The 18,803-nt window shown below is 34.1% G+C and overlaps 1 protein-coding gene across 1 annotated transcript; it reads right to left on the bottom strand.

The window, feature by feature from the left end:
• Positions 1–1,626: 1,626 nt before the first annotated feature.
• LOC120131304 (cucumisin-like) lies at positions 1,627–5,800 on the bottom strand. The gene is made up of 8 exons (XM_039148317.1): positions 5,715–5,800; positions 4,401–4,495; positions 3,743–3,986; positions 3,142–3,658; positions 2,738–3,060; positions 2,519–2,630; positions 2,238–2,451; positions 1,627–2,156 (listed from the first exon to the last, which is right to left on the bottom strand). Exons 1-8 carry the CDS (start codon positions 5,786–5,788, stop codon positions 1,627–1,629), a joined length of 2,109 nt encoding a protein of 702 aa, XP_039004248.1. The 5' UTR covers positions 5,789–5,800.
• Between the last annotated feature and the right edge of the window lie 13,003 nt (positions 5,801–18,803).

Below are 18,803 nucleotides of genomic sequence, written 5' to 3'. Positions count from 1 at the left end.
GTCGGGTGAAATCTTGTTTTGATCGGGTCGGATCGAATCTCGGGTGGAGGATCCCTTGTTCTCAAGTTGGGTCGGGTGAAACAAAAACCCGACCCAACCCGACCTATGTCTATCCCTAAAAATCCCTACACAAAATAGTACGATAAACACAAGTAAATGATCACAAAATAATAAAAAAAAAGGGGTAAAAAGTCATAGGAGGTTTTTGTACTTCTTAAAAAAATTTAATGTAATCTTTGTATTATTTTTCTTTTAATATGACCCTCTAACTCAGAAAACAAATTTAATGTAGCCCTTTGATCGATGTTTTTCGTCGTTTGACCGTTACGGTGCTGATGTGACAGTTCATGTTGTTGACATGACGATCCACGATACTGACATGACAATCTATCTATTATGTTTGAGTTACCAATTTAGTTCATCTACCATGTTATCCTTCACGTTATCAACCACCGTGGGCTGTCACATCAACACCGTGAATTGCAATGTCAGCAGAGTGAACTTGTCACATCAACATCGTAACGGTTAACAACGAAAAATGTTAGTTAAAGAGTCACACTAGACTTATTTTCTAAATTGGAGGGCCTCATTGAGAGGAAAAAATAATACAAAGATCACATTGATTTTTTTTAAGAGTACAGGGACCTCTAATGCCTTCTTTTACCTATAAAAATATAAATTTACATGGGAAATCTTAAAAGAAAAAAACTACATGCATACAATTTTTTTTATTATAGTTGGCGATAAATTATAAAAGATTATACGAGAGTATGTCGAAAGTCTTTGTAATCGGTAGAGATGCTCGTTTTTTTTCTAATTTATTTTTTTATAAAGCCGCTAATATTATTAAAAAGAACATAGCACATTAAATAATACTCCGAGTATATGACAATATTTTATTGAGTTTATTGACTATTAAAAGTTACGAAATAGTCCCTTGACTATAAGATATTATTTTATCAACTCCTTTAACAATTAAAAGTTATAATACGTTCACCCAACTATTCATATGATCCAAACTTATCATTTTTCCTTAAAAAATTCATGACAGTCTTGACAGAAAGCAAATCTATTGATTGATATATTATAGTTGTTTGATATTTTAGGACCATATTTTATCATATTATAGTAAATAGGTTAACGTTTAGTTTAGACTGTTGTCAATTTTTTAATAGAATAGAACCTGTTCGGAACATATGAATAATCAAGTGATCGTTTTGTAACTTTTAATAGTCAGGGGATTCAATAAAGCAATATCCTACACTCAAAGGATTATTTATAACTTTTAATAATCAATGACTCAATAAAACATTACTCTATAATCGGGGACCATTTATATACGAAGAACATGAAGATGTTTATGTTTTTATGGGAAATAACTTAGCCATTTGAGAACAACATCAAAGCTTGGATTCATTTTATTTTCAATCTCACTTACATGGATACAGTTGCTCCAGGGTGGGGACGTGCATACCCTGAAATTCGATTTTTTATGTTATTTTTCATTTTATTAAAAGTGTTCACTCTCAAATTTTATTTGTGCTCACCCTTACGATTTTTTTTGTTATTAATACATACGTGTCTATTCTAAAAAATATTTTTAAATCCGCCTTTAACGACCTTACTTCATTCAAGTAAGGAAGCATATGCAACGATAGGGCTCCTCACTTGATGAACTCCATCATCCCAAATCAAACCACCAGAGAGCATGGAGTTACCAACTTCAGCTTTCACAGTCACTGTGAATGATACCTTTTGGCCAAGAGATTTGAAAGAAAGTATACTCGGTTGAACCTGGATTACGAGCCCCGACGGAGCCTTAACGACCGCCTTGTAAGTCGACACTGCCGAGCCAACATTTGTCACCGTCCGATGGAAGACTCGAGTGACTGAATTTCCGGGAGTTGCGGATAACGCGAACGAGGGGTAGTTTAGATCCCACACCATTCCGTTGGTTTCTTCGGAACAACTTTTGTTGCATCCGGTAACGAGCGAGACTTGGTTAGTGGTATATCCTTGTCCACACAAGAAATTAACAAAATCGGCCTCCCCGGCATCGTATATCAATCCTGGTCGAACAGCTTGTGCAGGGTTTATATGGCCTGCACCATATGCGAACTCGGCTTCAAGGTTGTTCTCGGAACTCATCGGAAGAGCTACGGAAAGAGTGGGAGTTTAGATGGATTCAGACAATGCAACTATCGATGTCGCGACGAAAAAAACTACTACTAGATCACCTGTTGTCATTAGAGCAGATTTAATGGCAGCAGGGGACCATGTCGGATGAAATGATTTAACATAAGCTGCGGCACCAGTTGCATGTGGGCAAGACATGGATGTGCCTGAAATAATGTTGTATGGGACAAGTCTCGTATCGTCTTCGACATCCGTCAAAGGGGCGGCTCCGGACCATGCCGCTAAAATGTCAACACCCGGTGCTGTAAGATCAGGCTGCATTGGAAAAACAAGATTAGTAATAAGAAAAGAAATTGATTGTCTATATATACGTATCATTTACCTTGAGGATGTCAGCTGTTATTGGGTTAGGCCCTCTCGATGAAAACGAAACAACGAACGGGGCGAACTGATTATCTTCTACTTGAGTCTTGAATATCGTTGCGGTCGGATTTCTATTCGAAACATGACAATTACAAAACACAAATTAATGATGTTTAACCGTACTAACATTATGTTTCATGGAACATGTTATGTTTTGTAATGAAGTTGGTATAAATACTCTGTCGTGTTCAGGTAGTTGAGAACATTCCTTCCGTCATCCAAGTTCAAGTTCGAAAGAGGTAAAGCGGAGGGGGAAACATAATCTTTGGGCTTGTAATTGTTAAACACTCCGCCAACAGCACCGGCTTCGACCAGGCCATCGCCTTCGCTTAGATAATCGCAGAAAATAATTTTGCCTTCCACTAAGGTTCTGTTCAAAGTGTCGGGATCGCAATACCTCGAATCCTCGGATGTATAACCTTGTGAGGTGTTTGTAGCCGCTGCACCGGCGATGAAAGGGTACATTTTTCCGTTGAGATCGAATGTATTTATCGAGGTTCCCTAGTAAAATGAAGGGTTGAAGTGATGTTCAAATGTGCGTCGGATACGAACGTGGAACACAACAGAAATGAACCTGCTTACCTCATAGATCTCGCCATTTCCGAGCTTGACCTTAGTGACAAACTTCCTATCAATGGTACTAGCAGCAACTGATAAAGACCAAGGCGAAAGGTTCGAAATCGTCGCGAGTCCCGGACCACTATTGCCAGCAGAATTCGATGTCAATATCCCATTTTTCATCGAATGGAAAGCTCCGATAGCAATAGAATCATCAAAATAATCCAATGGAACAGAATTCCCAACGGAAAGCGAGATTATGTCAACTCCATCTGCTATCGCATCATCGAACGCCGCGAGAATGTCCGCGTCAAAGCAACCGTCGAACCAGCAAATCTTGTAAACCGCAATGCGAGCCGATGGCACCCCGCCACGAGCCGTCCCTTTGGCAAGACCATATAGACTTGCCTTGCTAACCAAGCCACCTGCAGCTGTTGATGAAGTGTGAGTCCCATGACCTTCGGAGTCTCTAGGGGACTTGAAATCATAATTCGGATCCAAATCTCCGTCGGCTCGATAATATTTCGCTCCAATGATTTTGCTGAAAGTATATTCAAACATTGTTAAGGCCAACATTTCAGGAATCAGTGAAAAAAAATTCATTTTCTGGATGATTATGATTTACTTGTTGCAAGTGAAGTTGGCTGAGCTTTGGCAGGTGCCTTTCCATTTACTCGGAATCGGACCGAATCCGGTGTCGTTAAAGCTTTCGGACTCCGGCCAAATCCCGGTGTCGAGCATTCCAACAATGATATCGTTCTCAATGACTGATCTTAAAACTTTTTTGTTGAATCCCATAAAGTCCCATGACCTTGTTGTGTGGAGTTGCTTCTTTTGGCTAAGGAATACTGAAACCACCCCATCTTTTTCTAAAAAGAATTAAATCCGAAATTATTGTCAGAAATTATTGGCTAAGGAGATAATGGAATTATATTGAAGGGATTCAAATAGCGGCCGGATAGCGGTATAGTGTCGCTATATCGTAGTTGTAACAGTGTCCGAGACCACTATCGCAAAAAATAGCTGTGTGAAACGGAATCACATTAATAGTGGTTGTTGCAGTCACAATTTAACAGGTAGCAATCAATTGCGGCAATAGCGGACCGCTATTCCGCTATTTTAACTTTTTTAAATCATTTTTTTTATATCAATCCTTTAGAAAAAAATCACAATTGAGATACCCACAATGAGCACAATAACATCCGTTATATCCGTAATCATGATAAACGCAACGTGATTAGATATCCAACCGCAATCGCAATTTAAGTCCCTGATTGAAATACCTCTGAGTGAATTTGCCTCATCTTTGGTCAATTTGGCTGCAAATCCATTGAAGCTCCTATGGTAGCTATAGAGCAAAACATCTGATCCCACAGTACTGTTGAATTCAATTCATAAAAAGTGTTAGAGTAAAAAGTTATGGTCAAATTATGGTTTCGATCCCTCTATTATGCTAAAATTTGAGATCTAATTTATTTACTTTATTTCGACATATCTTTGACCTCATTAAAGACACCATAAACGTAGATGTGCAAATTAAAGTAAATTATAATGTCAAATTTCAGCTTCAACGTTTGACTAAGTAGTTATTTTGACTCGTATTTATCTTTTTAAAATATTTTAACACTAATATTTTATTATTAATAAAATTGATTTATGATTGGATACAATTTATTATTTGATTATTCAATATTTTTTGTTGACGTGATAAATCTTATATGTATAAATAATTAATATGACATGATTACGTCGTCACTTTGGATATGTGACATGTATCACACTATTATTTTAGACATGTGTCACATCATCATTTTATATATGTCACATATGTCACATCATCACTTATGTACATGTTAGGGTGTGCGGTATCAGATTTTTTATTATTTTCAAATTATTAATTTTAAAAATATATATACACAAATTTAAATGTTTGAAACTTCGAATTATTATATATATATATATATATGTGTGTGTGTGTATGTATGTATAAAAAAACTAACCGGGTACCCGAAAAACTTCAATTTTGTGACTCGGTCTCGACCCGGAAAATGTCAGGTTGAGTACCCGACCCGGCCGGGTAAATTTTTTTAGAAAATTACCCGGTTTTTTAAGTCCCGGTCGGCGGGTCAGGTAGTTTTGCACACCCCTAGTACATGTGACAATGCCACGTCAGTCTTTTGAATACATAGGACTTGGTATATTAGCGACAAACATTGATCGTAGTCAACTAATAACTTTTATCCAATTATGGCCCATTTTGACCCAAAATAAATGTTACAAAAAAAAATAGAGATCAATGTGATTTTTCGATCAAACGTTAATAGTGATGTATGCAAGCGTTTCTCAGTGACCATTATGAAATTTGATTTTTTTTGTTAATTGTTCATTTTATATATTGCACACACCCTGAAATTATATTTGTACCCACTCATACCAAAAATTTCTAAATTCGCCACTACATGTTTCGGCTAAATCTTGACATTATACCTAGATCAAAATATAGATGCTAAACCTCGAATTTTATCATAATAAAGAGGCCAAAACCATGATTTCGCCTAAAAGGATCAAAGAGAGCAATTAGTAAGAAAATGATGAACCTGGGAACAACTTCTCCAAGCATAGAGGTGTGAAGGCTTGAAGTTGAAACCTTACCCTTGGGAAGGTCACCCATGTAAACAATGTAAACCTGCTTCCACATTACAACAAAACATATTAATATATATATGTATGTATGTATGTATGTATGTATGTATGTATGTATGTATGTATGTATGTATGTATGTATGTATGTATGTATGTATGTATGTATGTATGTATGTATGTATGTATGTATGTATGTATGTATGTATGTATGTATGTATGTATGTATGTATGTATGTATGTATGTATGTATGCATGCATGCATGCACATACATATACATGTATTGATAAAAACATAGTAATTTCGTTTGCCTGTCGATTATAAGAGAAGCCATGACAGCATACGAGCATCGAAAGAGTGAAACCAATACGCAAAAGCCATGCAAAGGAGGAAGAAGAGGAGTGGTCTGCCATTTTTGAGTTGTGTGGAGCTTGATTTTTGAGTTTTATATAGGGTTTGTTGAGTGTTGGAATCAGCTCCGTTGGGATTCATTAATTTTTTAAAGCACTTGAGCTTTGCTAAGCTCGCCTAGGGGAACAAAGTTGTGCATTGCCGGCCAATCACTTACTAGGATCTTCGTTCTCCATCCACATTTTGTTTATGTCAATTGTTGATTACAAGAAGAAGAAAAAAGTCGAAACACAAATCAATTCGATAATATGTTAGGGTAAATTATGTGTTTAGTACTTAAATTATCAGTTTTATTCCATTTTAGTACCTAAACTTTCAATATTTTCAAAACTATACATAAAGTTTAATTTTTATTTCACTTCAATACCTAAATCAGACAATCAATTACAAAGTAATTCAAGATAATCAATTACAACGTAATTCAAGATAATCAATCACATCGTAATTAATGATTAATCCAATTTATACATAACAAAATAATAATAAAAAATGGCATTCCCTCTTAGGTTGCGTTTGGATGGGGGAATAGAAGATTATCGGGGGGGGGGGGAATATTTTTTCCAGAATGTGATACCCATGTTTGGATTGCAAAGATTCTCAGTATGGGTAATAAGTCATTCCCAACAGTGGCATTTTGTGAGTTTATTACCGGGAGTGTCATTTCCGCCAATCCCTTAGGTATTTGTCATTTCCCATGGTTTTGGACTAAAATGCCCTTAAAACAATTTTTTTCAAAAATATCATTCTTTTGTCATTGAATAAAAATATTTTATATGAAGGTTAAATTGCAAAATTATCCTTAAATTGTTTTAGATTTACAAAAAAGTCCACAATTAGAATTTTATATGAAGTCCAGGGGTTAAAATAAAATTAAACCCTTTCATTAAACCCTTTTATCTTTTAAATTTTGTAAAACATTGTATAAATTTTATGAATTTAAATTTTATAAAGAAAATATATAAATTAAAATAGAAAAATTATATATTTTCTATGATCTTTTACACAAATATTTTCATTTGAATATTTAGAATTCAACTTGTTAAAAAACAAATATATAATAAGGACAATTTGGTAAAATATACATTCCAATAATCTTTTATTAATTTAACCAAACATTATAATCTTACATTCCTGCTAAACAAACAAAACACAATAATGCAACTGTTGAACTATGTTTCGATATAACAATTTAAGGCAAAATGGTTTTTGGACTTGAATTGAATTTACAAAATGTATTTGGACTTAATTGAATTTATTCAAAATGTACAAAAATAATTCAAAGTTCTTTTAATTTAAAATTGAGCACAAAAATATTTTTATGAATAGTAATTTACTATTTGAACAGTAAATCACTGTTCGAACAGTACCCGAGGCTCAAAAATTCCAGTATGTAAAAGGGGAACTGATTCCCCCCAAGGGGGTACCGATTCCCTCACTGTTCATCAGCCCAACGGTCATAATATTTGAATATTATGAAGGGGTATCGATTCCCTATGAAGGGGTACCGATTCCCCCATTCTGGGCAGCCTATTTTTGCAGAAAAATCATTCCCAAACGGCTCCAAAACATCCCCAACGGCTAGATATGACTTCAAACACATTCCAAGCTATAAATACAAGCTAAGGACACTTGAAGAAATAAGAGAACAACTATCCAAGCAATCAAACACAAGATAAGAGTTTTTCATTCTTATTTCATATTTCTCTTGTAAATATTTTGTTCTTGTGAGCTCAATCTTGTAAACACCTACCTTAGAGAGGTTTTCTTGTTTACATCTTTTTATCCTATTATAAAGGGGAAAGGTTCTAGTTTAGCCCGAAAAAACTAGGGAGTTGTAAGGTTATCTCTTTGTCCTCAAAAAGAAAGAACAAATTAGTGAATTTGTTGGAAAATCCTTGGTGAGGAGCTAAGGTAGTGGATGTAGACTTTGGTTGAGAAAGTCGAACCACTCTAAATCGCTGTGCAATTTTCTATCTTTCAATCTCCTTACTCCCTAAACACAAAACCGTTCCGACCCCTCTTTGCAAATCGTTCCGGTTGTTGTTTCGAGCTTCCGAAAATCCTAATAATTGGCATCAGAGCCTAACTCGTTAAGAAGGTTTAACCACCTTGAGACGATCCTAGAAGAAGCTCTACTAATTCCCGACACAATCGAGAAGATGGTTTCCACCTCCGGCTCGTTCCACATGGAAGACTCCCTACCAACGGACAAGCCTCCATACTTCAATGGAGATAACTATTATCATTGGAAGAAATTAATGAAGGTATTCATCCAATCCAATGATCTTGATGTATGGGAGATAATCGAGAATGGCTACTCTTCTCCAAAGAAGAATGAGAAGAAGCGGAGTGACAAAGAATGGAAGAAAGCTCAACTTAATGCCAAGGTCATGCACATGTTGTTTTGTGCATTTGGTCCTGAAATCTATGAAGGGGTTTCTTCATGTTCAAGTGCCAAGGAGCTTTGGAATAAGCTTGAGGAAATCCATGGAAACAAGAAAGAAGAACCAACAAAGGTGGTGTCTCTGATGGCTTATGAAGAGCCCGAGGTATATTCTAACTCAAATGAACTTAATTCATATACATTTGATGAGTTACAAGATGCTTTTAATAGGTTATATTTGGAGTTTGAGACCATGAACTCCAAATATAAGAAAATAATTTCAAATTTTAAAATTGAAAACGATTTTCTTTTGAAAACAAAAATAGATTTTGAAAGCCAAAATGAAATTTTGAAAAAGGATTTAGAGCTTTCAAAAATAAAAATTGATAGTTTTGAAAAACAAAATTTTGATTTAAAAGTTAAGCTTGAATGCTTAACAAAAGAAAAAGAAATCATTTTAAATAATTCATTTAGTTCAATAATGACAATATGCTCACATTGTCATTATCATGGTCATTTGGAACATACTTGTCCTTTGAAGAAAGGAAAGCGTTTTAAAATTAGGCAAGTATGGGTTCCGAAAGGAACAAGGGGCATTGAAACTAACGTCCAAGGATTCAAAGCAATTTGGATACCAAAATCTACTTAAATGTCTCTTGTAGGTGTGTGGGAGCAATGATGATGAGAGTGATGATATTCAAGATGCTCTAGCCACACATGAAAAAGGAATGAGTAACCTCTAAGCTTAATGCTTTTAATTTAGGTTATTTGGTTGCTCATTTGATTTTAAGCATGCATGAGTTTTTGTTTTAAATGATTATGCATCATTGTTTTAATCTCATGTATGTTGAAAAGATGATTATGATGAACATTTATTTTTGAGAATTTTTAGTTAATCATAATGAATTTTGGTTAAAATTGGTTTTAAATGCTAATGATATCTCTCTAACAATTGATATCAAATTTCAAAATACTTTGATTTAATAAAATTTTAATTTTTTGCCTAAATTTGAATGTTTATGCATGTGGTTTAAATGAAAATGATATCTCTCTAACAATTGATATCAAAATTTTCAAATGCATAGCATTTTTGGAAAACTTTATGCATATGCACTTAATTTTAACAATTGATATTGATATCAAATTTCAACAATTGGTATTGCATAAAGTATTTTAGTCTTGGATATATTGAATTTCATGTGCTACTAACATGTTTGTTATTTTTTGTTGAAATTCAATTTTGTTTAAGTGTCTTGTTCTTAAAGCTAAATTTTATTTGGAATGTATTTAATGAGGGAGAGCTTTGATTTTTCAAATGATTTTTTAAAATGTAAAAATTTACTACTTACTCTCCATAGTTATTTTAAACTTCAAAGATCGAATTATTTTTGATATAACAATTTTGACCTGAAATTTTTCTTAATGTTTATGCATATTTTTTTTAAATATTATAAAGTTTTAATGCATAACATTTTCAAAAACTTTATGCATGTGCTCTTAATCTCTATAATCAACATTGCATAATGTTTTATATGTGAATGGGTTAAAAGCATAATCTTTGAAAAATAAATTTTAAATGATTGCAAAGTTGATTGAAATTGCATCTGTTTTCGATTATGCTTGTTGGTCATAGAATAGGAAACATATACATGGTGCATTTAGATTCTTTTGATATGACTAATTTATGCCTAGTTGCTAAGGATGAACATGATAGTTGGTTATGGCATAGGAGACTAGGACATGCTAGTATGAGTGTTTTGCAACGGTTAATTCAAGGAGACCTAGTAAGAGGGTTGCCTAAGCTTAAATTTGATAATTATAAAATCTGTGATGCTTGTGCTAAAGGAAAACAAAAGCGAGTTTCTTTTAAATCCATTAATGATGTATCAACTAGTAAAGTTTTACAATTGATCCATTTAGATCTTTTTGGGCCAATTAGAACTACTAGCTTGGGTGGAAAACAATATGCATTTGTCTTGGTAGATGACTATTCTAGATATACTTGGGTTCTATTTTTAAATACTAAAGATGAAGCATTAGAACAATTCATCACGTTTTCAAAAGTAATCCAAAATGAAAAAGGTTACTCTATAACTAGTGTTAGGAGTGATCATGGAACTGAATTTGAAAATCTTGGATTTACTGAATTTTGTAACTCTAACGGTATTAGCCATAATTTTTCAGCACCTAGAACCCCTCAACAAAATGGAGTTGTTGAGAGGAAAAATCAAACTTTAGAAGAAATGGCTAGAACCATGCTTTGTGAAAATAATTTGCCAAAATATTTTTGGGCGGAAGCCACAAATACCGCTTGTTATGTTGTAAATCGAGTAATGATTAGGCCAATTTTAAAGAAAACTCCATATGAAATTTTCAAAAATAAAAAGCCTAACATTAGTTATTTTCATCCTTTTGGATGTAAATGTTTTGTTTTAAACAACGGTAAAGAAAACCTTGGCAAATTTGATGCTAAAAGTGATGAAGGAATTTTTCTGGGTTATTCCTTAAATTCTAAAGCCTATCGTGTATTTAATAAAAGAACTTTAGTTGTAGAAGAGTCTATACATGTTGTTTTCGATGATAATCCCCTTCCGATGAAGGATTCTTGTGTGAATGATGATGTAGGTGTTATAAATACAAATGACGTTAGACATGACGTTGGAGAACCATCATCAAAGGAAGAAACGAAAAATGAGGAAACTCATGATCCTCTTGAGAATCCAACCATTGAAGAAAGGGAAGTATCTTATCCAAGAGAGTACAACTATGTCAAGGATGGTGAAATTATAGGTGATCCATCAAAAGGGGTAACAACTCGATCTTCTCTTAGAAATATTTGTAATTATGCTGCATTTATCTCATGCATAGAGCCTAAGAATATTAAAGAAGCATTAAATGATGAACATTGGATTATGGCTATGCAAGAAGAGTTAAATCAATTTGAGAGAAGTAAAGTATGGACATTAGTTGAAAGGCCTAGTAATAAATCTACTGTAGGTACTAGATGGGTATTTAGGAATAAGCTTGATGAGAGTGGTAATATAGTGAGAAACAAGGCTAGACTTGTTGCTCAATGGTATACTCAAGAAGAGGGCATAGACTATGATGAAACATACGCTCCCGTAGCTAGGATGAAAGCAATTAGAATGTTATTAGCATTTGCATGTTTCAATGAATTTAAATTATATCAAATGGATGTTAAAAGTGCATTGTTAAATGGTTTTATAAAAGAAGAAGTGTATGTGGAATAACCTCCAGGTTTTGAAGATTCAAATTTTCCGGATCATGTTTTAAAATTGACAAAAGCTCTTTATGGTTTAAAGCAAGCTCATAGAGCTTGGTATGAAAGATTGTCAAATTTTTTTAATTGAAAAAGGTTTTTCAAAAGGGAAGGTTGACACTACATTGTTTTTGAAGCATAAAGGTAAAGATTTATTAGTAGTTCAAATTTATGTTGATGATATAATATTTGGTTCTACTAATGATGTTCTTTGCCAAGAATTTTCTAAGCTAATGCAAAGTGAGTTTGAGATGAGCATGATGGGGGAACTCTCATTTTTCTTGGGACTCCAAATCAAGCAAAGAAAAAGATGGCATCTTCATCAATCAAGCTAAGTACGTCAAAGATATGCTCAAGAAGTTTGGACTGGAAAATGGGAAACCTCATGACACTCCAATGAGCTCTTCAACAAAGCTTGACTTAGATGAAGGAGGTAAATGTGTAGATGTTAAATTATATAGGTCAATGATTGGATCTCTACTTTATCTAACTGCAAGTAGACCGGATATTATGTTTAGTGTTTGCTTATGTGCTAGATTCAATCATGTCCTAAGGAATCACATTTACTAGCTGTTAAGAGAATCTTTAGATACCTTAAAGACACTCCTAGTTTAGGACTTTGGTATCCTAGAGACTCTAGCTTTAGCTTGCATGCTTTTTCTGATGTGGATTATGGAGGATGCAAATTAGATAGGAAAAGCACCTCCGGTACTTGCCAATTCCTTGGAAATATGCTAATTTCTTGGTTTTCAAAGAAACAAAATTGTGTTGCATTATCTACCACTGAAGCCGAATACATTTCAGCTGGTAGTTGTTGTGCACAAGTTTTATGGATGAAACAATAACTTTTTGATTATGGAATTGAAGTAGGTACCATTCCTATCAAGTGTGACAATACTAGTGCTATTTGTCTCACTAAAAATCCCATCCAACACTCTAGAACTAAGCACATTGAAATAAGACATCACTTCATTAGAGACCATGTCACTAAGGAAGATGTAGTTCTAGAATTTGTTGATACTTTGCACCAATTAGCGGATATCTTTACAAAACCTTTAGACAAGGAACAATTTTGGACACTTAGGAGAGAATTAGGTTTGACCAATCTATCTTCACTGAGTGTTTAAAATAATTTTAACACTTTTAATAATAAATGAAAAATGCTTATAATAGTAATTTTTGATTGCATTCATTGCTATTAGTTAGGGGGAGTTTATGATTCTTGATGAAAAATTAATTTTATGTTCAAATATCGTTTAAAGATTAATTGAATTGTTTGAACATGATTAATTTTCAATATATTAGTTGCCAATACCACTAGAGGAAATTAATTTAGCATTTTGGATGTTTAAAATCGGATTTTAGCATTTTGGTGCAGAGGGAATCGATCCCCCTTGAGGGAACCGATTCCCCCTTTGAAGGGGAACCGATTCCCCCCACAGGGGAATCGATACCCCCCTAGGGTTCTGGTTTTAACACGGGCAAAACCCAATATTTGCTCAAACCCTCTCTTATTCCTTCACGCCGTTTCTTCCCTCTACTCTCTCAAATATCCATTTTTGCCTCAAATCAACGTTTTTAATCGGAATTCACTTCAAATATCATCCTCTAAACCTGTTGGAATCATCAAAAACGTGCAAACTTCATCTAATCTCACTCAAATCCGAAATCCTTCAAGGTATTTTTCAAAACTTCTATTTCATCAATTTATGATCATAGAACTAGTTTTAATTAGTTCTAGGTTGAACTTTAGATCGGGCATTGATTATTTAGTGATTAGAAACTAGATATCACTACTAATTTCATCAAAAACACAAGAATTTTCCAAAATTTCGAAATAAAAAAAAATGTTGATTTTCAAATTATTGTGTTTTGATTGAATTATGTTGTTGTTATGAAAACTATGTATATATTATTTCTCAAAACCATATTTTTCAAAGGTTTTCAAAAACTTTGCCCATTAAGATTGATTTAGAGAACCTTGAAATATTGAGGACTCAATTGAGTTTTGGGATTGATTGAATTGCATACATGTGTTTTCTAAATTGTAGGTTATCTATACTATTCTGATTCCCTAAACCATGTCCAATCCTAAACGTGCTAGGTCATCATCTAGTCGTTCACACCGTCAACCAAATCCACCTCCAAATCCTCCTCATATTCCAATTTCTAATCCTAATCCCATTGATCCTAACTTGACCATCCAAAATTCGTGTTTCAATCATCCTGATCCTAGAAATCATCATTTTTGGTATTATCAATATTTGACTCTTACAAAATCCGGGAAGAACGTATTCCTTCTCGTCAAGCTATGTTAGCTATCAATTTTAAATAACTTCCTCTTTTACAAGAGTGGAAATTTGATAAACTCTTTGACCTTGAACCCATCGTTTACCATCAACTTGTTCGTATTTTCTATTCTAATACCGTTTGTGTTAAAAACCAAACTGAAACTGAAATCATAGGAATTCGTTCCTACCTTCTAGGACAGTTCTTATATATTGACTCGGCTTACATAGCCAATACATTCGGATAGATAATGATGGTATTTCAAATGAAAAACAGGTTTTAGGATCTCGTTATAAAAGAAGGGATAGTGCAAGTGTCCTAGACCTTCATGAACGTTTTCTTCATCTAATGATTTCTTGGTGGTTTCGACCATCCGGAGGTCGTTATTCTACTCTTAGAGCCTTAGATCTTTGGTGGTTACATTGTTTCGAAAACAATATTAAAATCAACCTACCTCAGATTATTTTTGCTGAAATTGTTGAAACCGTAAATCTTGTTCCTAACAAAAAACTCTGTTCATCTCTTGTTTACGGTTGCATTTTGAGTAATCTATTTTCCAAAGCTGGGCTTAGAGTCGGTCTAGATGCCGTTTTTCCCCTTAAGAAACAAATTAACCTTCTTTCCTTAACGAGAGCGGGATGAATTAAGGATAAGGAAACTGGTGAATGGGTTCGATCTTCTGCAAATACTCTGGGAGCTAGTTCTTCACAAGCTCCACCCGAAGCTGACGAAGATCTCGAGCTTGAGCAATTAATGCGAGACATCGATGAAGCCGAAGATGAGCCTGAGCAGCCCGAGGAGCAGCCCGAAGAGCAAGCACAATAAACGCATCCAATGCCTCCATATTTCCAATCTTTTATGGAGACATTCGATTTTCGATACGCTACTATGGATTCGCGCTTTACTTCTATAGAGTCCCATTTATCCACAATGGGAGCTCAACAATTAGAAATTCTTCGGGAAATGCGTGCAAATAATGAAGCAACCAACGCACGTATTAATGACCTCACTAACGAAATGGCACTATGCGAGCTCGTTTTCCTCCTCCTGATCCGGATATGTGATTCAATGTTTTGCTTTGAACTCCAAACTTATTGTTTTAACATTTTGAATATTTTGGAATGTTTGAATTTGTGGATTGATTGACTTTGAATTTGTTTGGATTTATGAATGGTTAGAAATTATCTATTTGGTGTGATTAAATTTATTCATTATTGCATCATTTACTTCATGATTAGATATATGACCAATTTTGCCACTTCACATTAATTATGAATATTGATTATGAAACTAATGGCTAACGTTTCTCTTGCTTGTGATCTTAGCAGCTTATGTTATATATAATCAATTGGCTAAATGACTTCAAAAACTTGTTTAAATTCTTTAAAATGTCTTTTTGATTTAACAAAAAGGGGGAGAAGTGTTAAATGGTGTTAAATGCGTTTTCTAAATGCTAAATGGGAGAAGTGTTAAAGTAAGGGGGAGTAATTTTAAAACTTGATTTCAAAATCTTAAAATTACTAAAATGTTTTGTTATATCAAAAAGGGGGAGATTGTTGAAAACATTTTGATATTTCGATATAACAAATTAAGTTAAATGAATTTTAAGATTTTCCAAATGTTTTTCTAAGTATATTCGATAGAATTATTCGAATATCAAAACATTACTCCAAATCTTTCAAAGATCATTTTTAATCCTTACTCAATGTGTAAAATAAAGTTTTAATCTTAAAACAATTTCAAAATAATTTTACAAAGTATTTCGAATCATTTCAAAGCTAAAAATTCCAGATTGCTCAGAGGGAACCGATTCCCCCCTGAATGGTTTGGCTCCGAGAATTCCAGTATGCTCGGAGGGAACCGATTCCCCCCCAGGGGGTACCGATTCCCCCCTTGTATAACAGTCGAAATATTTGAATTTTACACTTAGGGAACCGATTCCCTATAGGGGGTACCGATTCCCCCCACGCTCCAAACTGTTTTATTAATTGTTTTCACACTAAAACGGCTATATTATTTTCTCTAATTATCCCCAACGTTCAGAAGTGATTCAAGGTGTATTTAAGCAAGCTTAGAAGCCATTGATCAACAACAAGAAACATCAAGCAATTAGAATCAAGAGAGAATCAAAGAGAAAACATCAAACCTCAAGTTTGAGCATTTCAAGCCTATTTTTCATTCAATATTCATTTTGCTTTCAAGAACACTTATTGTGCTAAATTGTATTTATTCTTGAGTGTTCTTTCTTTGTTCTAGAATTGTGCAAACATATTTTCCTTGTGAGGTTTTTCTTGTAAGTTTGCAAATTTGTATTTCTCTTTGAGAAAAGAGTGTTCTCAAGAATTGGGGTATATTCTTGAGGGAGTTGTAAGGTTATCTCTTTGGCCTCAAAAGAAAGAACAAATTAGTGAATTTGTTGGAAAATCCTTAGTGTGGATAGCTAAGGTAGTGGACGTAGACTTTGGTTGATAAAGTCGAACCACTCTAAATCGCTGTGCAATTTCTTTCAATTTTCTGCAAAAGCTTCCACCAAATTTTTTATTGCCAATTCACCCCCCTCTTGGCCGATTCAGTCAATCGATTAACTCAACAGCAACATTCCCAGTAATGTATTAGGTAATGTTACATTTCGGTAATCCTATTCATGGAGGTAATGCTACATTCCATAAACCAAACGCACCGTTTGGTTCAAGGAATGTAGGATTACCAGTAGGAATAAAAGATTACTAGGGAATAGGATTACTGGGAATGTTGTATTTTGTGTTTGGTTGGTTTAGCAGGAATGTAAGATTACCGTGTTTGGTTAAAGGAATAAAAGATTATTGGAATGTATATTTGACCAAATTGTACTTATTATATATTTGTATAATATTACAAATTGTAAAATATTTATATATTTTCTTTAAAAAAATTAAATTCATAATATTTATATAATTTTTTTACAAAATTAAAAATATAAAAAAGGTTTAATGAAAGGGTAAAAAAATTTTAACCCCTGAACTTCATATAAAATTTTAATTATAGAATTTTTTTTTGTAAATCTAAAATAATTTAAGGATAAATTTGTAATTTAACATTCGTAGAATTTTTATTATTCAATGACAGAAGAATGATATTTTTGAAAAAAAATAAAAATTTAAGGGCATTTTAGTCCAAAATGCCGGTAATGTTACAATACCTAAGGGAAGGTAGATAATGACATTCCCGGTAATATACCCCAAAAAATCTACTATTGGTAATAAAACATTACCGGGAATGAGATTCCCGACAAACCAAACATGAGAATGTAGGATTCCCATCCCATGGGAATCCCACAATCCTTGAACCAAACACTCCCTTAGTGTTTTAAGCTTTATATCCTCTTTATTTTGTTAATTTGATTTTATAAAATAAGAGAACCCCTTTCAATTTTGGGTGTACGATATTTGAAGGTCACGTTTATGACAAGGGGAGCGTTCAATTCGAAAACTACATTAATTAAGACGATTTTTACTTCTGAAACAATGATTCATCCATGACACGATCAAAATTCTTATTTACCTTCTTCGATTATATTTTCAGTCCGCGCCAACGATTGTTTTCACAATAATAACATATTTGACCCACAAATTAAAAGAAAATTTTTACTACAACTGAAAGGACAATGTTGAACAAGAGAGCACCTTGTCTCTCCAAGCTTAAAGATGATCAGATTAAAATATAAAAAATAAATCTATAACTGATGTATGTATTTGACCCAAATAATCCATAAAAATATAATTATTTGGAAGGAGCGTTCTTAAGAGAGAGAGAAAATTTCATGTGTCTTGGCCCAAGAAATGGTAATTATACTTAGATCCCTTAAAATTTTGTGAAGTTAATCCATATCATATAATCACATTATATCTAACACTCACACTCAAACTTCAAATATAAACATATACATATCATGTGGGTGGAAAAGATGAAAAATTGGTACTCAAATTTGACTTCAATGTTCAATTTGATACATAATACTTTTGATCCAATGAAATATCAAACTTACGTACGAATTAAAGTACCAAAAATGATATTTATTCTAATATTTAATTACATTGTCTTGACTTTTTTACCTGTCAAAAGCTCACTAAGGTCCAAATCTTCGAAGAAGTCGTCGTTGAATATGAAATCGAGATCACCTGAATTATCACTTGAAACCTGCTGCTTCGGCGGCCAGTGTTGCCCATTGTTTGGACCGACACCTGAAAGCGGCCGCTTCTTCGATGGCGAGGGTGACGGATTACTTGGACCGACACCTGAAAGCGGCTGCTCCATTGATGGCGAGTGTGACGGATTACTTGGACCGACATCTGAAAGCGGTTGCTCCTGCATCGGCAGTGAGTGTGATGGAATACTTGGATCGACACCTGAAAGCGGTTGCTCCTGCATCGGCAGTGAGTGTGATGGAATACTTGGATCAACACCAGAAAGCGGCTGCTGCATCAATGGTAAGTGTGACCAATTACTTGGACCGGAACCTGAAAGCGGCTGCTCCATTAATGGCGAGTGCGTCGGATTACTTGGATTGACACTTGAAAGCGGCTGCTCCATCGATGGCAAGCGTGACCAATTACTTGGACCGACAGCTGAAAGCGGCTGCTCCATCGATGTTAAGTGTGACCAATTACTTGGACCGACATCTGAAAGCGGCTGCTTCATCGATG

The sequence above is a fragment of the Hibiscus syriacus genome, unplaced genomic scaffold (assembly GCF_006381635.1).
Source record: "Hibiscus syriacus cultivar Baekdansim isolate YM2019G1 unplaced genomic scaffold, ASM638163v2 tig00001695_pilon, whole genome shotgun sequence".
Taxonomy (NCBI): domain Eukaryota; kingdom Viridiplantae; phylum Streptophyta; class Magnoliopsida; order Malvales; family Malvaceae; genus Hibiscus; species Hibiscus syriacus.
This window is presented reverse-complemented; position numbering and strand designations above follow the sequence as displayed.